This window comes from Triticum aestivum, chromosome 6D, assembly GCF_018294505.1.
Source record: "Triticum aestivum cultivar Chinese Spring chromosome 6D, IWGSC CS RefSeq v2.1, whole genome shotgun sequence".
Classification (NCBI taxonomy): Eukaryota; Viridiplantae; Streptophyta; class Magnoliopsida; order Poales; family Poaceae; genus Triticum; species Triticum aestivum.
In genome coordinates this window covers 491106469-491133056 of record NC_057811.1, presented here as the reverse complement: position 1 = coordinate 491133056, position 26588 = coordinate 491106469, and the positions used below count along the sequence as shown (strand labels likewise).

General features: G+C 43.3%; 1 protein-coding gene and 2 pseudogenes across 2 annotated transcripts; 1 reads left to right on the top strand and 2 right to left on the bottom strand.

Annotated features, from left to right (window-relative positions):
- Nucleotides 1-811: 811 nt before the first annotated feature.
- On the bottom strand, nt 812-5277 carry LOC123146334 (putative F-box/kelch-repeat protein At3g17540). 2 transcript variants are annotated; one of them, XM_044565982.1, is made up of 3 exons: nt 4958-5277; nt 3637-3724; nt 812-2107 (listed from the first exon to the last, which is right to left on the bottom strand). In XM_044565982.1, the coding sequence occupies exon 3, from the start codon at nt 2088-2090 to the stop codon at nt 960-962; it is 1131 nt and encodes a 376-aa protein (XP_044421917.1). In that variant the 5' UTR covers nt 2091-2107; nt 3637-3724; nt 4958-5277; the 3' UTR covers nt 812-959. The 2 variants fall into 2 exon arrangements, with proteins under 2 accessions (XP_044421917.1, XP_044421916.1); XM_044565981.1 differs by having other exon boundaries at nt 812-2143; nt 4958-5275.
- A 9773-nt stretch (nt 5278-15050) lies between these two features.
- On the bottom strand, nt 15051-17543 carry LOC123142838 (G-type lectin S-receptor-like serine/threonine-protein kinase SD2-5; annotated as a pseudogene).
- Nucleotides 17544-21407: 3864 nt separating this feature from the next.
- On the top strand, nt 21408-24053 carry LOC123142806 (disease resistance protein RGA5-like; annotated as a pseudogene).
- Nucleotides 24054-26588: the final 2535 nt, after the last annotated feature.

Below are 26588 nucleotides of genomic sequence, written 5' to 3'. Positions count from 1 at the left end.
GGTTATGCCTCTAAGTCGTGCCTCGACACGTGCGAGATATAGCCGCATCGTGAGCGTTACAGTGGACCAAGTTGACGCTCATGGATCTGGGCGTCTGAACCGCTACCGGCTCTCCTCGAAGATCACCAAGGATTTGTCCATCTCTTGATAAATTTCAGTATAAGCAACTAGTGTTGGAGGGTACACTTTGCTATATACAGTACTATATTACAGTTAATTCTCGTTGTTACCTATCAATAATTTCTGTTTCCTGGCTGATGTGTTGCACACTCTTCTCTTCTTGAGTGGGCTGCATCAGCATGAAGATGATGCCGACGGTTCCCGCAAAAGAAAAAACAAAAAATGATGCTGAGCAAAAAAGGCTACTAGCCTACTGCCATTCGAGAGATCTAATTCCTTACTGCTCATCTGAGCAAAAAAGAATGAGTAAAAAAGGCTGCTCCATCTAAGCAACATACATACTGGAGTAGTACTCACTTAACTCGGCCAAAAATTCTAAGCACCCAAAGGATCCATATTCATATAGCTAAGATAAGCAATTCTAAGAGGAAGATGTTTCTGTCACGTGCAACATATACAATATATAATATATACCAAAGATATATAATAGAGTAAAACTACATATACAATATATAATATATACCAAATATATCAGCTGCTTCCAACGGTAAGCAAAACTACACATACAATATATAATAGAGTACTCATTTAACTTTCAGCCAACAACTATTGGCACCCAAAGGATCCATACTCATATATACCAAAGATAAGCAATTCTGTCATGTGCATATACGAGCTGCATGCAACGATAAACAAAACTACATAGTATATAATTCTGCAAGTAGCAGTACGTGCATAGAAGTTCTGAGTTAACAAGTAGAGCTCATCAATGGGGAGTCTCTCAATCATCCCATTACACAGCTAGCACTTGAAGCATTACACGGCTGCAAATCGTTTGTTTACAAGACCGAGGAGCAACTAACTACTAGGGGAACACTCGAATCGCTCAACAGAGGAACATAGGGAAAACATGATATCAAATCGCCTCGCCCAAAAGTGCAGAGAACGCAAGCCTCCTCGCGATCAATGTCATACGCCATCAATGTCTTGTCTCGATGATTAGCGTAGCAAATCAAACTACGATCTGGATGACACGAGATGATATAGTATTCATAGTAGTAGACTTTACCTCTCGCGTTCAGCAACTTGTTATTGCTCACACGGTGCTTCAGCGTCCATTCATCCGAATCATACTTCTCAAGACACCAGATGGAAACTTCTTGACGAATCCCTGTGTGCACCATGTAATGCAAGTGCCCTTGGGACCGAGCAAGAAAACCAAGCTCAGACCTTTCCACTCCTTCTGGCACTGAAATTGCCCTCCATTTCTTCCCCTCCACATCTACCGACACTACTGTAGACTGAGCGCTGACAAAATGCAGCATCCCTTGATGAAACACACATCTGTCACAAATTGTGGAATCAGAGTCCCACCCACTTTCCATGAAGTTCCATGACCCAGTTCCCGAGGAGTACATATTTATGCCCGCCACCCGCCGCCAATCTTTCAACACAATTTGAAACACATGGAAATGGGAGGAAACATCACGGTCGAAAACCAAATGAAAGGTGTCTTCCTGAGCTACACAACTGGAGTCAGCTGGCAACGCAGGTAACACGACCCATCTCTCTGTAGCAGGATTGCAAACTAAACGGCGGAACGGATGCTGAGAAGAGCAGCACAGGAGAAGGCCATCACAACAATCTTCCAGCCTGACAAGCTCAAACTCAGGCGGCAAGAAGGGGAAACTGGGATCAATCTGAGGTGGTTCACCGATATTGGCAAAGTGCCGAGCTACTTTGGGACAGCGCCCTATGTCTTCAGTGTCAAAGAAGAAGCCGGAGAGGGTCTGTGGGAGCTTCTTGAGGTGTTCGGGATGGGAGATAAGGCAGTACCAGTGCGTGTCGACACACTTGCAGCAGCACAGCGACTTAAGTGGCAACCGTGACAGGATCTCGACGATGAGTGCGTCAGGGAGGTCGGTGAGAACAGTCTGCAATTTTGTCTTCCTGCTAGATCTCCTCGCCATCGCAAAAGAAGCTCAATCTGAGATCGATTAGTACTTGAAATGTCAGATGATCCCTACAGTAACATAAAAATGAAATTTTTCACTTGGTGGTCAGGTTCAAAGCTTGTCACCTTGTGATAAAATAATTACAATGCATATAACAAGCAACTACTCCCTCCATCCCAAAATAGGTGTCTCAACTTTGTACTAACTAAGTACAAAGTTGTACTAAGTTTAAGACACTTATTTTGGGATGAAGGGAGTACTTTTGAACATAATGCAAAATAGGTGGTTCAAAAGAACAGCACAATCTTGAGAAGGTAAGGGCTAAGCCAGGTTCATTGAGTTGGGGCTTATTTCAAACACAGATCAGAAATAGATTTATTACTAACAATTTTCATGTGCAAGTACTTAATCAGAGTAGTAGCTGCGCATCTGTGACGTATGTTCAGTTCCAAAGATTTAAGGAACTACTGTAGTAACAAGAAACTCAAAATCAGGCTATGCATACAGCTACAGCCACAACATGTCTTGGAGATGCTTAGAGAAAAACTCTGAATTTGCCTTGCTGCTTGCACCACTATCAACAACAACAACGGTGCATGTGCTTCCTTCTGGAATTACAATTGGTTGATAACTGGCGCGCACAAAAACCTTGAGCCAGAGCTATACTATACAAGCTAGCTGCCCACAAAAACCTCTCAGTCCGAATGGGATGACGAATAACAGATGGATGAGAGGCCATCAGAGAATAAATTCTGAGGCGCAATTTAACAACTCTTTCATGAGGATAAGAGTGTTTCTTCTCACCACTCACCTGGGTCTCACAGCTAATAACTGCTACTCTCCTGGTTCTGCCTACAACACCCAATTTCTGGGGAAGATGAAGGATCCTAGACCGCACAAGATTAGGTCTGTGAAAACTAAGGAAAAGTGTGCTTTTCATTTGGCTGCATCTCCAAAAGAGGCTTTGGACAGCAGACAGATTAAGGGACAGGGGGTGGCCACACGCTGCGTTGTGTCCTATGTGCGATCAGGTTGGTGAAAGTGCAGTTCACTTGACGCTGCTCTGCGCTTTTGCCAAGCAGGTTTGGTGTGCTCTCGCTACCTAGCACGTGGATGCTGCTACGACTGCTACCTCTATCTCCAACTGGTGTTGTAAAACCTCAAGATACACCAAGAACCGCACTACGAGATCTCAGGTCATGACTGTCATGTACATTGCCTGGAATCTCTGGAAAGAGAGAAACAGACGCATCTTCAAAAATGAGGCTATCTTGGTTGAGGGGGTAATAGCCCTGATTAAAGCTGACATAGAGGCCTTTGGGCAGGCATACCGCAAGTAGTCCGCTACAGCCCTACTTTTTAAACAGTGCGTAGTAAATTGCCAGCCAAAAACCCAAGTTAATCAGTGAGTAGTAAATTGCCCGTCAAATATTTATTGTTTACTTGATCGATTAAAATGGAAGTACAATGAGCTGAAGAATGCTTTGTAATGAAGGAAGGAAGGAGAATATGTCCTGGTATAGCATCTAGGGCAACATGATAGAGTAGAAAGAAGGCTAACCCCAAAGTGTCAATGCTTGGCCTCTGACTGCTCCAGGGAAGTGAAGAGATTTTGGATATCACAGGCTCATGAAGAATCTTTACTGCATCTGCAGGAAAGATATCAATATTCACAGCTCATTAAATATTTTGACCTGGATAATGATACAAGAGGTTACTTGTATTGGTAGGCTATAAAATCATGCAAGGTTCAACAGAGAAATTTTTATTGTTATTTAGAAACCAAAGGACTGAATTTAGATACCAAACACACATTGCAGATTTGAGCAAAGAAATCACCCCAGTTAATGAATGGGCAGCAACGACATCTCAATAGTAGCACACAAAAAATTCATGCAAGACCATGGTAACTAGTAACCTATACAGGTTATTAAGTTGACAAAACCATGATACTTCAGTAGAGCAAGTAGATACAACAATAATGCATCTTTAAATAAACTGGCTGGTGCTATAATTTTTTTTCTTAGCTACAATCCTACAAAAACTTTTAAGCTGGGCCAGAAAATTCAAAGTCCAAGCACTCAATCTTGTCAAGAAAACAACATTTGTTTGCTTCCTTACAAGAAAAGAAAAGAGTCAGGGCTCTGAAGAAACATTCTGCTATAACTCAGAAAGCAAGCAGAGAAACATGGCCTGAAGCAGAATCTAGTAATTAGGAGACCAAACAGCCACTGAGAATTTACATGCCAACAAAGGATTAATTGATGAGCAAACACGACTTGGTTTTGGAGTAGTGATGAAATAGATAGATACATGGATGATGGCTAACATAGATAGATAAGTTCAATATATAGCATGGATAACATAAATGGGCATAACTTAGCTGCAACCAACATAATATACAGCAACATGGCCGTAGATAGAGATATGAATCAAATTGGGGAACCCAGGCACTTACCCTGCAATGCTACCTATATACAGCAACATGATATAGCAGATAGGGCAAGACGATACTAATAACTCTATGGGTATGCAGCCAAACAAGCATAAGAATCAGTAGGACAAAACAGTGCGCAACCACTTTACTATCTATGACAAGTACTCCGTTAACACCTATCTTGTGTAAGAAATGATTAAGGGGAAGATATGGTTCAGGTTCAGGACAACCAAACCGAAAATCAGATGGCAACTGATAAACATATAACACAGCTTGAACATGAGGATCCATACAAACAAACTAGGCGGCATTTGCAACCAAACAAACAAATGCAGGTTGAGCGTGCGCAGCCAGACAGGTAACTAGACAAGCATACGGATCACTAGGACAAACGTACGGTGCACCATCGAAACGAAATTTTGCATTTCTGACGAAGAGGCATTACCGCGAACACTTGGCGTGCACGGTGTCGACGCAACCTGCAGGCGCTGCGGCTTGGGCGCGCCCGGTGGCAGAGATCCAGGCCAACGTGGCCGTGCGTCCAGCTGCAGGACTCCGCGGCGCGCCCGGTGGCGGGGGTCGAGGGAGGAGGGAGCTGGCGGGCGGCCGGCGGCGGGGCTCGAGGGAGGATGAAGCTGGCGCCCGACCGGTCGGTGGAGGGCCTTGGCTTGTCGACCACGCGCGACGCCAGCAGAGGTGGCAGGCGAGTACGTACGGGGCAGCACAACCGGCCGGCGGGTGGATCACGGCCACCGGCGGCGGAGCTAGATCGGTGACGAGCCGGAGGTGCGGTGTCGACCAGAGTTGAGCGGTGATATATATGGCCTACGGGAAGGAGCTCCCTTCCTTGATGAGCCGGCCCACTACAACATGATTTTCTGATTAGTTTGGTTCTGTGCATTTTTCCTCAAAAATGTTTCCAGCTTATTATTGCTGGTTTTTTTTAAATTAGTTTCCATTAGTTTGTTAAGTTTTCATGACATTTTGTAAATAATATTCATACATTCAGAAAAATATTCTTATCGTTAAAAATGTTGGCACGTTAAAAAAACTTTTCTTGCATTCCAAAAATGTTCATGATATTTAAATTGTACATTATGGACTTAAAAAATGGTCACCGTGTATGCGAAAATGTTCACCACGTATTTAAAAATATTAGCCCTGCATTTTGAAAAGTTCAACGTGTTCAAAACAATGTTCAGCGTGCATCGTGTTTAAAAAATGTCCATAATATATTTAACAAATTTTCAACATGGGTTAAAATAATATTCAACGTGTATTTGGAAAAAAATCATGTATCTAAAAGATATTTAACATGTATGATTTTTTTTGACATGAGCTTAAAATATGTTGAACATGTATGAGATAACATTTGTCATGTATTTGTAAAAATACACACATATATTGAAAAAATTAGAAAGGAGAAAAAAGTGAAAGAAGAGTACATAAAAAAAAAGGTAGAACCAAAAAAAATTCTGAAAGAAAACCAAAAACCATGACAGAAAAACAGAGAAAATGAAAAGGTAAAATAACCGAACCGAACTTTCCCAAAACCGCAAGGAAGGTTACTGGGCCATGATCAATAATTGACCTCCCTGCGCCTAGTATTTCTTCGGTCTCGCATAATGCGAGAAATAATTTTTACGTCAGTATGTGATAAACTTCCTATTTTACGCTTTTAATGCCAAGCAATGAGAGCAACTAATTGAGGGGTACAGCCTACGGGAGCCACTTGGCGCGCTCTCAGCCGCCGTCACGTGTTGCGTGCTGGGCTGGATTTTTTTTATTTTTCTGTATGCCTTTTCGGGTTTTAGATATTTTGGGGGGGGGGGGGGGGGGGGGGGGGGGGTTTCATCCTTTTGGTTTTTGCCTGGTTTTCCCTAGATTTTGGACCCAAAACAATATGAAAAAAACTGTGCAAAAAACAGTTTTTCTTTTCTTCGGCAAGCGGCATAGATTTGCTATCACAAGAGGCACAATTGTGCCTATCGGAAAAGAGAAAGAAACACGTTTTTTCTTCTGCAAGAGGCATATATTTGCTTCGCGTGGAGGAACAGGTTTGCTTCCGCTTGGAAGGTTACCAAAACTGTAGCAGTAAGTTCTACTGGGTCATGATCGAAAATTGACCACCCTGAGCCGAGTCTTTCTTTGGTCTCGCATAATGCAAGACAAAACTTTTACGTCAATACGTGGGAAACTTCCTACTTGACGCTTTTAACGTCAAACAGTGAGAGCAACTAATTGAGGGGTACCCCTTACAGGGCTGAGAGCGCGCACCATCGTGTGTCGAGTGGTGGGCGTTTTCTTGGGATTGTTTTTATTTTTCCGTATGCATTTTCGGGTTTTAGATTTGGTGGGGGGGGGGGGGGGGTGGCTTTTTGGTTTTTGCCTGGTTTTCCCTAGGTTTTTGTACCCAATAAAATTTTAAAAAAATTGTTTTCTTCTTCTGCAAGAGGCATAGATTTGCTGACGCGAGAGGCACAACTTTGCCTATAGCAAAAGAGAAAGAAACATGTTTTTCCTTCTATGAGAGGCATATATTTGCTTCTCATGGAGGAACAGGTTTGCTTCCGCGAGAGGCGCAATTATGGCTCTCGAAAAAGTAAAAGATAAAACATGTTTTTCTTCTGCAAGAGGCATAAATTTGGCTTTTTTTGTGGGGTAAGAGGCACAAATTTGCTTCCGTGAGAGTCACAATTGTGCCTCTCGGAAAGGGGAAAACTAGGGGGGAAACGTGCTTCTGACTCAGGGTTTTTCTTCTGGTTTTTTCATGAAAAAACGTTCGTTGAAACTATTAGCATGGGATCTAGTTTCAAAGATATCAATACGAGAAATACAACGGTAAAACGGTTCATGATTTGGAGACACGATTTAAGAAAAAATAATATTTTGAATAAACGAATCTAAAAAAAGATAACTCCCAGGTCATGACACTTGTCGTGAACTAGGAAGGTGGGAGTGATCTTTCTAAGGAGTACCGCTTAATTAGTGATTTCGCCAAGAAGTTGAGGCTACGCACATGTGCCTCCGACTGGGCGGCCCGGTACCATCTGAGGCTGGGTTCTGTAGGGATGGATGCTTCTGTAGTGAATTTTTTGGTTCTATTCGTTTTGTTTTGTTTTGTGGAAATAATTGTACTTTTAAATACACAAGAGTGAACAAGTATTTATTTTAAATGTTTGCTATATTTTCTAGAAAATGTTCAGCGTGTTTTAAAAAGTTGAAATATTAAAAAAGTTCATCGTGTATTGAAAAATACTCATTATGTTTAATAAAAATGATCACCGTGCTTGAAGAAAATGTTCGCCTGTTTAGTAAATTGTTCATCATGTATTTTAGAAAGGGAAATTAAAAATTAAAATGAAAAACAATGTAATAAAAGAAGAAAAAGAAATAAAAACCTGAACAAAAAATATAGCAGAAACGAAAAAGAACACTAGTGCATCGAACCAAACAGCAGAAAACATTTCTTATACGACTTTTTCTGATGTGCGACTTCCCTTCTCGTAAACAAAAATAGTCTCTTTCCAACTTTTAACAAATCTCAACCGTCTGATCTAAAATCAACACTCCAGGTCGGTAACCATAGTACATAGTAGTATAGTTATAAACATATTAGTATTGTCGATACTGTACAAAACGCTACAGTAATGGTCGATGTTGGTCCTGACTCCCGAGGACGCCATACAAGATAGACATGCATGCGAAAGAGATACATAGTACTGAATACGTATCAAATTTGAAGATCTAAAATATTGACTGTTTCAGGAGCAACCCAGTGAAGAGAAGCATAGCTGATATACCAAAGCAAATCACCGCCGAGAACTTGAGGATCCAAATGGGCATCATCGCACTGTCAGTAATTGTCAGCAACCGAAGAAGCACACTAACAGAGCTTTCCGGCCACCACTAAAGGATCATCCACACGCTGAAGCAGGATAAGAACACCTGACAAGGTACAGGAACACAAGATTCTTGTGTACCAACAATTAGCAAGTACTCCATCCGTAAAGAAATATAAGAGCGTTTAGATTATTAAAGTAGTGATCTAAACGCTCTTATATTTATTTACAGAGGGAGTACCATCTTTTCGTTCTCATATGCACACATGTATGCCACCAGACTCGATGCTGCTATGAGAACTATGACTGTGGCTCTAGGTGAAGTTACCTTGTCGACTGGCGCGGTACATCGGGCGTGATCAAAGTTAACAGTGAACCATGTAAGCGCCGCAATATAAGCTCGGGCATGCAAACCAGTAACATGTCTTCCTCCATCCATTCTGCAGCCATGGTGTGCACTGCTATCGCAAGAACCATGGTGAAGATCCTGTGAAGCGCTTGCCGCGCCTGCGCTACACCTTGACTGGCCTTGATCGGCAGTGCAACAATCATCACTGCCAGTGCGCCAAGTGCGGAACCGAAGAAGAGGAGGGAGTGGGAGAGAGCAAAATTGCCACTTTGTTGTCCATTGGTGGATTGTGCACGGGCGAGCTGGATTAGCTGCAAAGAATAAGATAGTAGTACCATTGGCAGCAGGCTCTGAGGTTGCCCGCTACCACCGCCCAAGTTAATAGCAGTCGGATTGTTCATGTTCTGCTGCGATCTTCTCTTCTTGACCGGGAATTTGCCCCACAAGGCACCAATGAAAGCAAGTATGATAGCCGGGATCGCAGCTATTTTGATATAAACTTATGTTGATCATAATCAACAGTGCATAAGCTGCCATTACTGCAAAAGTGGTGCCGACGTAGATCTGAAGATCTGGTTTATGGGGCAGCCGCTGCAAATTAACCATGCAAATTTAGGGCTGATGAATGAAATTATTATGTACGTTGGCTGAGATATGGTTTTTGTCGAGATGGTTTACTTTCCGATCAACGACACGCGAGTACACAGGAAGCAGTAGGTAGAAGGCTGCAGCTGGATGCTTGCATTGCAGCAAAGTCCCACGTAGTACCAAGTTAGCTCAGCTCAGGTGTAATCCAATCCGGCCAGAAACACACGCGCGTCCGTAACACAGAACGGGGATTTGATGGCTGCAGGACCTGTTGATTCTACGTATATACTGCTTTGATCTTCTCATCTACTCCCTCGTCCGGAAATACTTATCGGAGTATATATGGATAGATAGATTACGCGGAGTAGTAAACCAACTCGATCGGTAACTACTGCTCTAGTGCGTGACGGACAGGGAAAAAAACGAGACTCGCTCGCTCAAGCTCACCGATCCGTCGTCCCGTGCGTATGAAGTCATGCGCTCTACCAAGTCCCAGCGACGTACTGTACGTGGGAACTTAAAGCACAATTTCCATATATCATTTTGTTTTAGGCCCGCACGGGATGAAAATGTTTTGTTTGGTAACCTGCGCTGCATCTGATTCCCGACCCGCATGGAACTTAAAGCATGTCTGACCATGCATGCAAGGAAACGGCCCAATTGTTTGCGAGCCAAGCTCGCACGAGCCACACGTGAGTGTCACCTGAACACGTTGACAAGCGCGGGAGACGACGGGACGGTTCATAACCCCCCCTCCCTTCACTCACCTCCGACGCCCATTCACACCACTCTCGCTATCTCTCGCTCACACCCCTTTGGTCTCTCCGATGGTAGAGCCATAGGCGGCCCGCCTGATATGGTGTCCTAGGCTGGGGGTGTTCGCCACATCGTCCCCCGCCCCGAGGATCCCATGATGATTTACCAGTGGGCCACGTTCATCGGACCCAGGAGCGCCAAGATGGGATGTTTCCTAAGACTTAGCGCCTACTTCAAGATTTAAATTTTCTCTACACCACGCTTTTCTTAGATGTAACCGACCTATCTATAAACCCTAAACACCCCCGATACATATATAAACTGTGCCATCCTCAAGTCTATCGAGGTTGAGCGGATAGCAGCGGTGAACCGCCGTGAGCGGCTCCTGTACCAGCAAGAACTGGAAGAAATATTCACCGATAAGCATGACGAGGTGGTGGCCCCGGCTTAGGCTGCCAACGACCACGACACTTGTGCCTCCAACGAGATGGCCATCCCGATGTCCGGCGACGAGCAGTAATAGTATGAATCAAGTACCGTAGCTTGCTATTTTCTTTCAAATGTACTCTCTCCGTCCTTTGAAGAGTGTTGTAACGACCCGTATTTTTTCACATGGTAATTCCACTCTTAACTAGATAATTAAGTAGAATCCAATAAGCAAATACATATCAGATTTCTTCAACAAGCATCATAACCACTCAAGTATATATATTTATATTCATAAACCTCAGACAGTATAGCTGTAAAAGTGTATTACAAATCTTTGGAAAAAAATTTAGGGAGACCATGCTATGCTAAGCTATACAGTTGGACCAACACAAAAATATCTCTAGGTCAACCAGAACAGCAAGACACATGGACCACCACCCTCACGTACACCATATTAATAGTCAATTGGTAAACAATATAGTCTATGTATGGGCTTCAACCTTCAGCCAATTAGAAGCTAGCACCTGTGAGAACAATGGAGAAGAGGATGGGCAGCCATACCAGCCAAGGGAGGTGGATATCAGATATTAGATGGCAAGGAGAGCAGAGTAAGCAACTGCCAAGTTTCACTCGTCTCAGCTCTACCCAAAATAGCCAGACCAAGCCCTCTTCTTCCCAGCAACACTAGCATTCCCCTGTCCAAAACCAACAAAGATCCAAGAACAATAAGTGAAGATGGTGACATGAGAAATCATCAGTAGACTGAAGGGGACAGGCTAGAGCAAGAAGCTAGCCTACTGGACTGGGGTCTGGAGCGTAGGAGCAGCAAGAGTAGGGCCAACAGAGAGAACAGAAGAAGAAAGGTGAGTTCTTCCTCTTCTGCCAGTTCTTAGTACTCACATACACAAAGAGGCCTAACCCAGATGCACACACAATATTCCTTAATGGATTTTCACAGATGCACATAAAAGATAAGCCATCACAGTAGCATCACATCTCAGTTTAGGAAATAAAAGTATGAGGAAGAAAGGGGATACAGCCTCAAATAACTCAAATAAAAGGGATCAGGTTATTGTACAGTATCAGCACACCATAATCTTGAACAGGGAGTGATGAACTTGTTCAACACACACATGTGAGCCAATTTAATTTACTAAATCTGAGAACTTGAACGTAAAAAAAAATTAGGGAGGGGAACAAGGCATCACTAACCTGTACATATGTTCGATCTACTCCATGGCCACGCACTGGAGCTCTAACCTGCACCATCCAGCATCACGGCGACGCCCAACACCGACTACTTCAATCTGGAGCAGGGAAATCACATCCCCAATAGGGTTTGACCTGCAAGCCAAAAAGAACACACACACAGAGGGGGATTAGAGAGTTGAGGCTGAAATTCATGGGGATAATATGGGGAATCACATCAGGGGAGAGAGAGTGTGGAGGATCTAGCAGCGGCATCTTTCCCGTCGCTGGCGGCGGCGCCGATCTGGGCAAGGAGTAGAGGAGCATCAGTCTGTACTATTACTTGTGTTCTTCCTGGACTAATAGTACTAGTGGGTGCTCTGTTCGGTTGATAACTACTACTAGTACAGAACTAGTATAGGAAGAGAGAGATAGGTTTAGTTTAGAGAAAGGGAGAGGGCACGTGGAGGATAAATTAGCTTAGTAACATACCCAGGTGCACACCTGGACCTGGTACACGTACTAATACAAGCTTAGTAAAAAGACATTAGAAGAAAAAAAAAGAGAGTAATATTTGACTGTAGGATGACCACACTGCACCGGCGTATATTTTTATTTCCTTAGTATTCACTCGACTTAGTCTTGAAATATATATTTGCCGAACTGCAGGAAGCGAGTACAGTCAGGAGAAGCAGGCGCTACAGAAGCAAACTGAGTTCGGGTCTGAGTACGAGAACTCAGGCAAGCTCTCATTGATCATGCTGAGTAGAGCTACTTTTGAAAAACACTATTCTCTTCTGCATCTTATCATCAACTTGCATAAAATGTTTTGGGTAATAAATTATGTGGAGTGACTGTTGACAAATAGTTGGGTTAGCTGATGGAGCAGCTAATCCATTGATTTATTTATTTTTATAACTATTCGGTGGGTAGAGGGTGCCCTGGATGGACATACGGGAAGGTGGGGCCCTCTACATATGGCTAGTATATTAAGATTAAATAACTTTCACTCGTTTTATGCGTCGTACTACAACTGTATCAACCATGGTCTCGTCTAAGACGAGTTTAGCCCAATACCATCAAGTTATTATACTCTCCACATGGGTAAGTAGTAGTAGGATGGGCGATGAGTTCCCACGCTAATGCCGGATGGGTGCATTAGCAAGCGCTATATATTAAGCGTTGGTGGAGTGCTGGTTCCGAAACCTGACACAACGGCTAGTGACCACTAGCCGGGTGGAGATATAATATACAAATGGGAAAAAACTTAGGTTCTGAACCATGTCTCGCATCTAAGGAAATGCAGATGGCAATTATGGTTTCGAGCTCTATGGGTAAAGTGATACAAACTCTGCAAAGTTAAAGAAAAACATGAATTCATGCCAGTCTCTTGGATTGGGGACTACGGGGACCTATTGGTGGTCTATCTCGCAATACGAGTGTTTGATAGCTTTTATAAATTGAAATGAACTTCTGCAACAAATATTTATTTTTGAAAGGTGTGAGTTGAGGTAGGACTTGTTGATCTATATTGAGCTATCGTGAGTGTTGCATTCTGCTATTTGAGCTTGCTGAGTACTTTGTACTCACTCTTGCTATTAATCATCTTTTTCTTAGAGCAAAGCTTGTATGAGAATCCTACTGGACCAAGTGAGGAGAGCAATGGTGATGGCTACAACTACACAGGGGACCTAGACGTGGATCTATCTAGTGCTATGTACGATATGGATGCTACATATGGGGGTTGGGATGAATAATTGATGACCTAGCTATGTAATCCAGGAACCATTTTATCACCATCTATGTAGTACTACTAGTTGAAGCTCCGGTGTTAGGAGATGTAATAATTTGGTGAACATGTGAGAAGCCTACCTAAGACTTTTAGCCCTGCGTGGCATGGTACTGTAATATAAATGACCATCTCTACCTTTCCCTGTTGCAAATCTCTGACATGGATTATTATTTGACAAAACAAGATTTTGTCAAGAAATAATCCAAGGACTAGTGTCATTATCTATAATAATAATGACACGGGTCGTCACAGTGTACTCCCAATTTTATTGGAAAGTCAATTTTTTTTATGTTTGACCGTATTTATACAATAATGCACCAACATTTATATCATCAAATTAGTAACATTAGATTCGTGATAAAATATATTTTCATCATATACTTATTTGATTTCACAAACATTGATACATTCTTGCACAAACTCGGTCAAACATTGAGATAGTTTGACCCTTCAACAAAGTTAAAAGTACATTCTTTGAAGGACCGAGGGAGTAGTTGTTTATTATTTTTATCTATGAATGAACTGCCTATAACTGGCATGCCCGCACTGGTAGAACATTTCACATATGTTTAGCTGTTTACATAAATCCTTTGTATTTGTATACAAGACGTCAAGACCATTAGCATCTTGCACCCGGTGGCTTGTCGGTCAAAGAGGAAACGAGGGCTCAGATTGGGTTTGCTCGCGCGCGCCTCTGACGACTCGAACAAAGCGAGGTCAGGGAGGATAACATACCGAGGAAGGGGGCTGACGAGACCTAGCTAGCAGCTTGTTTGGCTCGAAGAATGGACGTACCGACGGACTGGATCGACCTCGTCCGGTCGAGCCAGGCAAACTACCGATTGGGGAGGGGTGAAACTGTTCGGTAATATCTGCCCGGTGTGCCTGAAACACAACCATACGTCTATAAGCTCCGACAGTCTGACGGCCCACTGCCATCGGGGCCGCCGCTGCTTCGCCAGGTTCTGCCTCCCCACGGATGCCACCACCTCTGCTCAGCATCCTGGATTCTCGCATGAGAGTCTCGTTTCAGAATCTACAAAATATTGCCGATCTGGAATCACAATGAAGCTATCAGATCCAACGGATGGGAACCCCACGGGGTGTATTCTTCAGTAGCCTGGAAAACAGTTGCGAGTTGCAGCTTACATATATAGGACATGAAGAGAATAATGGCACTAGTGGATTTTCAGCTTTCAAGGTATGAAACACTTCAACGACAATCAGACGTATATATCTAGTAATCTTAATATACTACTGTAGTTATTTTCTGGGCAGTGTTGATCTGCTCTCCTGTGAATCGATCTGAACATTGTATTTTCACTATCTTAGAAATTAAACAATGATGAAGCTTGTGCCGAATAACTATTTAAACAACTAGATATGCCTTAACTGCATATCAATAAATTGAAAGGTGCAACTTACAGAGTACGTACATCCAGAAAACCATCACCAGGTATCTTCAGCTTTAAAAGTCAGAAATACTACCCTCTCTTGAGTCTTGAATGCCATTCCAAACACACTTCCAAAGTACAAATAACACATGATACAAAAGCAGAAATATACAGGCTAAATTCCTTCTGCCCATTAGCCTTCACCTTGGGCCAGATAAGATGGATGCTCGGGATGGGGCTGAGTATGTGGATGGGTTATCTTGAACAAACATGATTGAATTTGCATCAAAAGTTTCTATGCGCTCTGCACCTTCCAATACCTTGATCACAGTTGACATGGAAGGCCTTCGGGCGCAATCACTTTGTAAGCACCACACGGCAAGCTTCATCATTCGAATTATTTCCTCCTCGTGTGAGACCATTTCATCACTGTGCTTGTCGATCAAATCAATCAACTGATTGGTTTGTTCTTTTTCTCTCAATAGATTTATGAGATGGACACTGTCCTCAGGCTGAGAGTCGTCGATGTTTTTTCTTCCACTTATTATTTCCATTATAACAACTCCAAAGCTGTAGACATCGACTTTTTCGGTGATTGACGATGTCAACCATTCAGGTGCCAAATATCCAGGTGTTCCTCTCATCATGGTCACCACCTTGCTTTGATCCCTATTTATTAACTTACAAAGTCCGAAATCAGCCACTTTGGCATTGAAGTTGTCATCCAAGAGAATATTTTGTGGTTTGATGTCCAAATGGGCAATTTTCCGCCTACAGTCCTCATGAAGATAGCATAGGCCCTTGGCAATATCTAGAATGATCCTACACCGGGTGTACCAGTCAAGGGGGTTGTTTTCATGTTCGTAATAGATCCACCTATCAAGCGACCCTCTTGACACATATTCATATACCAGAAGCCGCTCAGACTTCTCTGCACAAAAGCCAATCAGCTTGACAAGATTGATGTGTTCAATGGTGCCAATGGTCTCGACCTCAGCCAAGAATTCTTTCTTTCCTTGTGTCGAACCTTCCAAACGTTTTACTGCAACTCTGACTTCACCTAATTTGCCTTCAAAAACCGATCCGAACCCACCTTCTCCAAGCTTCCTACTGAACCCTTCAGTGCATTCTCTCAACATTTCGAAAGAAAACCTCGTTGGCATTCCAGGCAATTGATCGAAATCAAATTCTTCATCTTTCTCTTCATACTTTCTCCTCCTTCGTAGATAAATAACAACAACAATAACAAGCAACACAAGAGTAGTAACAGCTCCAAGTGTAGCACCGAAAATCACCTTCTTTTTGGATTCATTAGAGGGGATAAGATGTGCCTTCTCTCTGTTTCCGTTAGAGGGGCTAAGTTGCACCTTGAGGTAAGCAGAGGAGTTGTAACCAGCATTTTGAGGTTCTATTGAATGCAAGGAGAAGATCTTCGTCACCCACACACATTTTAGACCTGTGGACAAAACGGCCATGCAGGAGCAATTCTTCAAGCAGGTTTCCTTACAGGCATCCATGGTTGTTTCGTTGTACGTTACTGCATGAAAGTTTGTGTAGTTTTGATCATTGTAATAAATGTTGGGAATGGTCAAGAGCTGATGGTGTTGTATTTCCTGACAAGAGATACGAGTTAATGGTGTGCAACCATGGTGTGGCTTGTCTTCATCCAGGAGCTTGAAGTAGCTTGAGCTTGAATTTTTCTCAAGTGGACATGTGCATTGCCCCCCTCAGCATACGCCATACTCCCCGCAAACTGTTGGGTAATCACAAGCATCCATACCCATGGACCCTAGTATATCATACACCATTGTCCAGCTCTCAGCAGATCTTGACCATTCATACAGTCTAAGGTGTCCATCTGAATCTAATCTCATGTACTGTAGTGTGGATTGAGCCACTGGTAATTTGATACTTTCATTCAGAAAATCTTGTCCCAAAATGAAGCTAAGGCTTCCGTTCATTAATGTAGCCTTTGTTGGATAATTTCCTATCTTTGCTATTGGAATCTGCATGTTGTACTGAAAGTAGAGTTGTGGTGGCGTGGATTCAGCATAAGCAAATAACCCATCTCGTTGTACAATGATATACATATTTGTTGCAGATGTATTTGTAGTGAGCCTCGTACCTTCGACAAGTGACTGCCCAGCGAGTATTGCGTCAGTAGGATAATCAAATGATTGCCACACTGTTGAATTCTTCTGATCAAACAAGAGCAGATTGCCGGTCTCGGTGATCTTCATGCCATCTACACCTCGGCCTGAGATGTTGCTTGACCAGACGTGGGTACCATCAGCATCAAGAAGGACCAAGTTTCCATCTGCGGTGAACTCAAGGGTGGCATTCTCCCTGACAGGGCGGGCCCTGTTGGCGAACCAGACGATCTGCCGATTGTAAATGCCGACCATGGTGTTGGTGAAATCACCAATTGATACCGCAAAGACGAACTTGTCGCACGGGAACATGGACGAGACGCAATAGAACCCTGCGGCAACGTAGAGTTCGAAGTCGGAGTGAGCTTGGAGTTGTGCTATGCTTAGGATGTTGCGGCTGTAGTTGCGGTTGTCGAAGAAATCGTCGCTGTTGATCCAAATCGTAGAGTGTTTGGCCATGGAATGATAGTCCAAGGCCTTCACCGCGGAGAGCAATGGTGCCACAGCCGCAAGCACGAGGAGGAAGAGAACGGCAGGACCCATGGTACGTACGCGCTTCAACGGAAACTGCATTTGATTAAGAAGAATCGGTTAGCACGAGGATGAGGATGAAGCCGCAGCAAGAAACTGGAGCCAAGCTTGCCGAGTAGAAACAAGATGATACGGTCATCGCACCTGACAGCCGACAGCGAAGACGTGATTGCAGGAGAGATGGCCGGACTTGGAGTTGCTCTGGGATTTTTGGAGGTGGGATAGTCTGGCTCCGTCCAACGCGCGGCTGCGCATGTGGTCTACCGATCTCCCCTTGTTTGACTTTGACAAGTTCGAACTACCGATCTTGTTAGACATGTAAGCATGATGTGCTGCATTAAAAAAAATTATTTAGTACATCTCCTTGCTTGAAAGTCAGAACTACCAATCTCCCCATAGACATGAAGCACATCGTTGCAAAAAAGAAAAGAAAAAGCAAAAAAAAAGAGACATATTTAGTACTCCCTCCATTCCTAAATATTGTGTTTCTACATATTTCAACAAGTGACTACATACGGAGCAAAATGAGTGAATCTACACTCTAAAATATGTCTATATACATCCATATGCGGTAGTTCATTTGAAATCTCTAGAAAGACTTATATTTAAGTACAGAGGGAGTATCTCCTTGCTTGACAAGTCTTTTTTTTTTGAACAAGAAAAGGCGCCCAGAGCGCCAAACTTTCATTCAAACTCAGCTCGGGTACATAGTACAAGTCATTCAAACGCAGAGGCATCAGAGAATCTTTTCGGCCCTGCAATGTGAAGATCAGACGCAATTGTGATCCCTAGAGCTGGCCTCTGGACGGTTATGCTGTTAGGCGCCCCGGGCCGGGGCGTCATGCTCCAAGGCATATCGGACGTGGCGTGCTAGCTTGACAAGTGTGTACCATAAGAAACTTCACATGGCTCAGCCGTGGGTATCTCTAAACTCCCTTCCAGCCATTTATGGGTGACTATGCACTTACAGTATCTCTAACTGATCCCTACAAAACTTTGGGGAAGTAAAATTCCAGCTTTTCTCCTCTAAACTGCACCTAACCCATCCCTTACAATGGTTAGAAGAGTAAAGTTTATCCTCCACGGCCGCCTCGACTCCTAAATATACTCGGTAGCCCACCCGCGAAGTAAAAAAATAATTCCACACCCCCCCCCCCACCCCCGGCGGCGCCGCATCCACTCTGGTGCCGCCTTACTTTCCTCTGCCGGGCCCCATAGCACCCGCCACCTCTCGCCGTGCTCTTCCCGCACCCCGATTCTCATCGCCGGCGCCAAAATCAATGGTTCTGTATAACTTCACACAACCTTCCATGGATAGTTCACTCAAACCTTCCATGACCCTTACATTATTGGTTTGTACTATATTATAGTTGGACAAGTTGCTTCCGTCTGAAGACTAAGTCCTTGTCAGCCCTGTTGTAGAAGTGACCTTCCCGGATGCTTCATCTGCAAAAACCATGCTATAGTGTTTTTTCTTGGTTAGTTTTCGTAGATCGATAGGTGCAACAAACTTATGTTAATCACTCAAACCTTATCTATGTAGATAGATAGATTTGTTTTGAACGGCGACTTTGGTGGCTGCTTTTAATTGCCAATGATGTGGAGCTGCAAATTAGCTATGCACCATATTATACAAACCTTCATTCATCATGCTGCTACTTGCAGGGTGTGGATGGGGAGCTAAGTTTGAGTTTGGTTTGACTGAAATTATCTATCCCCAGGGTAGATCATGATGCTATTGGCTTGAAATCCCACAAGTTGTATCTGCTGATGAGATTCCTGACCTTTGTATGGCAGACTTGGACGCTGCCTGATTAATAAATTCTCTTTCTGCTCGCAAAAAAAAAATGCACAAGTTGTATCAGTCAGCAGAACAAGTCCTTTGTCAACTCCTCTCTCCACAAAACCATTTGATGCTTCACAACCATGCTGTTGTTCTCATCAGAACAAGAAGCCTATGTATGCATTTTTTCAGATCCAGCCTGGATTTGATAACGTCAATCTAAAATATGCCAAATGGTTTTTTTTAGAACACTGGCAAAGGCAAGATGAAAAACAAGCTAGTTAAGCATTCGAAAACATGAAAGCAACCAAGCAAACATACATTAAAATGAGATTTTCCCCGCCCCCGAGTACTACAAAAAATATCTTTAATTATTATGGGCAGTCCGGTGCATGTAGCTCTAGCTTGCACAAGGTTTGGGGAAGGGTCCGACCACGTAGCCTTTCCCTACAATTTTTGTAAGAGGTTGTTTTCAGGACTTGAACCCGTGACCTCATGCTTACGAGGCAGCAGCAGATTTACCACTACGCCAAGGCCCCCCTTCATCATCTTTAACTGTTATCACCACTAAAATTAAGCATCACGTCACGGTGAGAGATGAGTGAACTACTCCCTCTGTAACAAAAATATAAGATCGTAATTTTATCTAAACGACCTTATATTTTTTTTACAGAGGGAGTAGCTGCAAAATAAGCCTGTGTTGTCTCTATCAAGTCACTAATTAGTGTGCCAACTACAAAAAATATAATCTCTCGTCTTTACGGTAAGAAAGACTAGTTCCATGGACCTAGGCTGGATGAACATGTTGATAAGACTTGTTAAGCAAAGCGGTTAAACTGAAATTAATTAGCAGTGATTAAGATATAGCTTGAGTTGGAATCTAACAACATGACATGATTAAGCACTCATTAGTGAATATAAGATGCCGCGTCTTTTGGGTCAAAAGAGTTTTTCCTGAGCAACGTGGGGTGGCTTGATGAATTTGACGCCATGCACACGTTTATCCTCAAAATGTCAGAGGGCGAGAATCTCGATGTGGAAGATAAACTTATACAGCGGCGGTGAGGGAGCTCTCCTATGACATGGAGGACACCATCGAAGACTTCATGCAAAGCGTCGATGATAAAGACGCTAAGCCAGATGACTTTATGGAGAAGGTCAAGCATGAATTAGGGAATTTGGGGAAGATAAAGCTCGCCATCGCATTGGCAGTGAGATGCAAGATTTGAAGAAACAATTCATTGAGGTGGGTGACAAGAATGCAAGGTACAAGACACATGGAGCTTTTTCCAAGACCCGCGGGGCCTTCCCCAACACTAAAAGTTGTTGACTCTAGAGCTCTTGCTATCTGTGAGCATGCCTCAAAGCTTGATGAACCCAAGTTACGGTAAATAATGTTGTGCCAGCTCTCTACCGAGGACACAGGACATTTTTACCAAAGTTCCACTACCTAATTCATTTGATTATAAGCACATCAAGGTCGGAGGGGGTCGGTGACGGGAATGATGCAGGGGCTCCTTGATTTCTGCAAGAACAAAATATAAACGAAAACATTATTATCCTGATTTTAGGAATTACTGAAACCCTATAAGCTATCAACTAAACATTATTATGCTAATTCAAAATACCTACATTTACTAAAAAATTGTAAAACTAGTTTTTTTACTAAAAAATTGTATTACTAACCCTAACAGCTATCCATCCATCCATCTATCTATCAAAAGCATTACTAAAAAACCTAGTTTTATCCATCTGTCTATCCATCTATCTATCCAAGCATTACAAAAAAACCTAATTTCATCCACCCATTTATCTATAAGCTTTCTACTAGTAGTGGGTTCATATATATGAACACCTAGGGTTACATATATCTACATTCTATTGTACTCAAAAAACCTATTTAGTGTTCTAATGATGAAATGGGCTCATATATATGAACACCTAGGGTTCATATATATGATCAAAATTAGTAAAAAAAATCTGAACATATTGCTTTTGCTAATTCATCCAACACATCCAGAGATACCTAGCTTTTGGGTGAATTGGGAGGAGAAGGAGGTACTCATGGTAGGCAGCCTGGGGCCGAGAAGGGAATGGAGATGGCAGGCAAGGGGGAGGGCGGCCGCGCGTTGGGGAGGTCGGTGCCGGGGGAGGGCAGCCGTGCGTGGGGAGGTAGGCCGCGCGTGGGGCGGACGACCGCAGGGGAGGGCGGCCGGAGCAGTGCGGGGGCGGGCCGACGAGGGTGGGAGAGAGTGGAGATGGAGAGTGAGGAGGGAGAGTGAGAGGTCAGGCGGGGGAGGACGATGATAAGGTGGGCTTGGTAGTAGCACGGGTAACGGCCCAACACTACTGCTAATGTCGTTAGCTGTAGCGCCGGTCCAAAGCCGGCGCTACTGCTAAGTGGGGACGGGCAGCTGGGCCCAGGATGGCCATAACGGCAGCGTGGTTCAGCAGAACACGCTACTGGTAAGGAACTACTTGTAGCGCTTGTCTCCAGCACGCGCTACTGCTAAGTATCAGTAGCGCCTCATTTCAACAAGCGCTACTGATAAGGCTCTGTGTATAAGCTTTTCCCTAGTACTGCATGTCTCTTGTTTAAACAATTGCTTTCCTTCTTGCTCTGTGTAATTCTCCAAACGAACATGGACATACAAAAGGAATTAAGTATGTAACATATGCCCTTTTAGCACTTGTGTGCTTATCCTTTTCATTTTGTCAATGTTAACGTGTTTCGTTTACTCTTTGTCTGCGCATCACACTTTACTTTATAGCTATGTTAATTTTTCCTTGTACAGGTACTTTGTTGTTGTTGACGATATATGGGACGTGGATACGTTGGATACTGTTAAGCGTGCATTCCCCGCTACGAGTTATACCAGTAGAATAATCACCACCACTCGTATGAACAGTGTCGCTCATTTACGTTGTTCATCATACAATGGTCATATTTACAATATAGGGGCTCTTGATATGATGCACTCAAGACAGTTATTTCACACAAGATCATTTAAGTCCGATGAAGATTTCCCTTCATACCTTCAAGAAATTTCTGAACAGATATTGGAAAAATGCGATGGGTTACCTTTGGTGATCATTGTTATATCTAGTTTGTTGGCTAACACAGAAAGAACAGAAAATATATGGAATCAAGTAAATGATTCAATTGGCCGTGCACTTGAAAGGAATCCCAGCGTCGAAGGAAGGATGAAGATTTTGTCACTTAGTTACTTTGATCTTCCTGCTTATCTAAAAACTTCCCTCTTATACCTAAGCATATATCTTGAAGATTCTACTATTGAGAAGAAGGACCTGATAAGAAGATGGATTGCTGAAGGATTCATTCATTGAGATGGTAGATACACGGCATATGAGTTAGGAGAAAGGTGTTTTAATGAACTACTCAATAGGGGTTTGATCCAACCTGGAAACAGAAATATGTATGGCGTGGTGAACAATTGTTGCATTCATGACACAATTCTTGATTTCATCATATTCAAGTCCATACAAGAGAACTTTGTTACTTTACTTGGTGTTCCCATTCTAACAATTGGGAAACAAAGTAAAGTTGTTCGTCGACTCTATCTACAAGGTGTCAAGGAAGGAAATTCAGCGGTAGTAAACCTCTTGTTTTCCCATGTCAGATCAATTATTGTGGTTAGAGGTCTGTTGGAAATCCCTTTGGAGGAGTTTAGACATCTGCGTGTTCTCAACTTGAAGGATTGCTCCGAATTGGAAGATCATCATCTTGAAAATATAGTGAGGTTGTTCCAGCTGAAGTACCTGAAACTCGAAGGTACAAGAATAAGCAAGCTCTCAGAACAAATTGGTCGTTTAGGATGCTTAGAGGTGCTGAACCTAAGAGGGGCTTCTATAAAGGAATTACATGCATCTATTGTGAATCTCAAAAAATTGATGCATCTACTTGTTGATTATGATGTTAATTTTCCTGATGGGATTGCAAAGATGCAAGCACTAGAGACGTTGAAAACTGTCGGTGCCTCCATTCAGCCATTAGACTTCCTGTGCGGCCTTGGTCAGCTAATGAATTTGAGGAATCTGCGGATTGACCATGACTTCGAATTTGATTCTGACACTGTGGATACAAATATGGTTGGGGAGGAGCACAACAAAGCTATTGTCTCCTCCCTGTGTAAGCTAGGCACCCATAATCTCCACTCCCTGAATATTGGGTTTGGGCGCAGCCTCTTACATGAGGAATCTTTGTGCCTGCCTACCCTCGAGGACCTTTCTATCTGTTTTTCGGCCTTCCCACAGGTTCCGACATGGGTGGGCTCCCTAAGAAACCTCCAACTGCTATGCCTTCGTGTGGAGGGGCTCAAGCAGGACGACCTCTCCACCCTTGGGCTTTACCCAGTCTGCACGTTCTGTATCTGCTTGGAGAAATAGAGTCAAACGGAAAGCTCAAAATCAGTAGTGAAGTTAGGTTCCGATTCTTGAAGACTTTTATTTATGATGCATGTTCTGAACCAGTAGATCTGATGTTTGGGACAGGCTCCATTCCAAAGCTCGAAAAACTCGAGCTTAAGTATATTCGCATAGTTGAAGCTAACTCTTTGGGCTTTGGAATTGAAAACCTCCCTTGCCTCACAAGTGTCAAATGCATTTATGTTGATGGTGATGATGGCATTGTTGAAGCCGTGAAGACTGTCATGGAGAGAGGAGCCAGCACACGTCCCAACTACCCTAGTCTACTCTTTGAGAGATTGGTGTTAGGTTGATCTCTCCCGTGTGGGCCCAACGGCCCACCGGGCCCCTGATCCGCGCCCTGGTCGGGGGCGCCCAACCGCAATATGGTTGACGAGCCCCTGTCACGCAGCGCTACATAAAGAGGTGGGGGCCGGCGGCACGCAGTATGAGGTTCACCGCGTTGTCAGGCTCCTCACCGAAAACCCCGACCCGATCTAGGTCTAGCGCTGACAATGATGGGAAGCTCCGCCGCCGCCACTGCCCTAACATCAACAACAGGGGAGTTGCTTCTGCTCGTTGTCCGGCCGGCCAGCCGGTTCTCTAGTTTAATACTAGTGTCTAGCTCGATTCATCTCTCGTTTATGATACACTATTCTCTCCGTCGCATAATGTACTATGGATAATGGATACAAAATTGTAGTATTGGTTAAGACTGCTAGTATTGGTTTAATATTATTGGGTGACCATTCGTAGTCATCATTCTCTAGTTGCCATGCTCTTTGGCAAGTCGTCATTCTGTATCTTTACTGGTAATACATTTCTCCTTTGCTCTTTTATCCATTTGTATGTAGTCGTCATGCTCTTTTATGAAGCAAGCTTTTGTGCCCCTGTTATGCTCTGCTTCTTCTCAATAGTTTTCTCAACAATTGGGACGTTGTTATATATGTTTGCTTACGGCTGTTTACAGCTTAATATAAGCATGTCAACTGGTATGTATTATTGTCAATTAAATCTTGGTTTTACAGTTCATCTGTTAATACTTCTGCAGTGGTAACTAGATCAGTACTGGCTGATTGGGCACTTGAGTGTTGTGGATGATCAATGTTGTTGGAAACCATCTTGAGGCCAGATTGATTCCTGCTGTCAACAATCCTAGTTCAGAAAATGTGTGGTCTTTCTGAATGGGTAAACTGTCTTCAGTTGAGTCTATCCCATCGAGGAGACCGGGCATTTGTACAAAATTTCACCGTCAGATTCAGTTTAACTACAAGCACTGTACTGGTGTAGGAGACATCTCTTCCCTGCATATACAAAGTTTTCTACAGGAGTGTGTGTCTTAACAAAAGGTACTAGCTTAAGCAGCTGTTTACTCCTCGATTGGCTCCATTCTTTCCAGCACATTTGCTCACGCGATGAAGTAATAGGCAGCGTGCCAGCTCTTCCTGTCTGTGTCTCCCTTTGTCTTTGTTGGATAATGTCAGGCATTTCTGGCTTAAGTAGCCGTTTCTTGCTGGGCAACTCTTTGTACAGCTTCCAAGCTGTCATTCAGAAAATGTGTGTTTCTTTCTCAATGGTACGTAGCTATTCAAATCTATCGTTGTGTTTGGCTGTTTCTCCGGGCGTTCCTAGATAACTGTTGGATACATCACCCTTCAGTAAGAGATTAGTTAGTACAAATATGTGAGGGGCAGGCAGTTGTGTTTTTGCAACAGCAGATTTTACATTTTTCAGTTATGACTTATGACTAGATGCATGATTTTACATCTACGGTCTTCTCATTTTTTTCAGCGATTTTGATGTTGTTATACATGCTTGCAGTCTTTTACAGTCTGATCACTGATAAAAAAATTATGTGACCGGCCGTTGCAGTGCTACTCTTCAGATGATTATTTTGGTGGCCTGTCTAATGTTGGAAAGGAGACCCTGTTTCCTGAATGATGCTATAGCGTTGGGCCTCACATGTTATTTTTCTCCTCTGTTTTTCGATGATACGTCTTGGTGATGTTGGCAAGGAGACGCTCTCTGTTTCCCGGATGAAGATGACGCCAACGGATGCTGACCCATCCTGACCTCAGTGAATGCAGCCCAGCTCTTGATCTCTTGAGGAGACCAAAGTTTTGCAGATGCTTGAGTGGCAGATTTGGTACTTGGGCGTTCTTGCTCATAATGGGCACCAACACTCTCTTGTTGAATGGGCTAAAGATGTGCTGCTGCACTTGTACTGGACACTATCAGCCAGGCACAGGTTGATAAATCATCTTTTTTTTTGCGAATAAGGTTGATAAATCATCTTATACAACGAAAGAATTAAAAGAAATGGGAGAATACAAAGCAAAAAATACATATATACTAATACGGTGGCTCGCATCATGAGATAACTGACCGGTGGGATTCCGGGCACACCTTCTATTGGCCCGAAACCAAGAGGCATTTCCAGCCTCTTCTATTGCTCGCATCAGTATGTCACCAAGCCAAAAACTAGGAACAACAGCAAACATGAGAGTTGCTGCTCCTCATCCGGTTCCGAAAACAATTTTCAGAGTTTTCAGCTACATGCTTTTCAGTTGACTTGCCGTTTCTGCTTGTTTTCACGAGGAGTGGTACGTGGGAGGGGATCAACTATGCCTTGCCCTGCTATTACCCTACTGCCATTCGAGAAAGCTATTTAACATGTGAAGTGTAATTTTTTTTTAGAAAAGGAGGATGACCCATGGCCTCTGCATCTGGGCGATGCATGCGGCCACTTTATTAATTATTCTCACAAGACCTTACAAAGTCATACAATAGTAAGACTAAAGTCACCGTCTAAACAACAACTGTCGCTACACTTATCCAATTGATGAAGG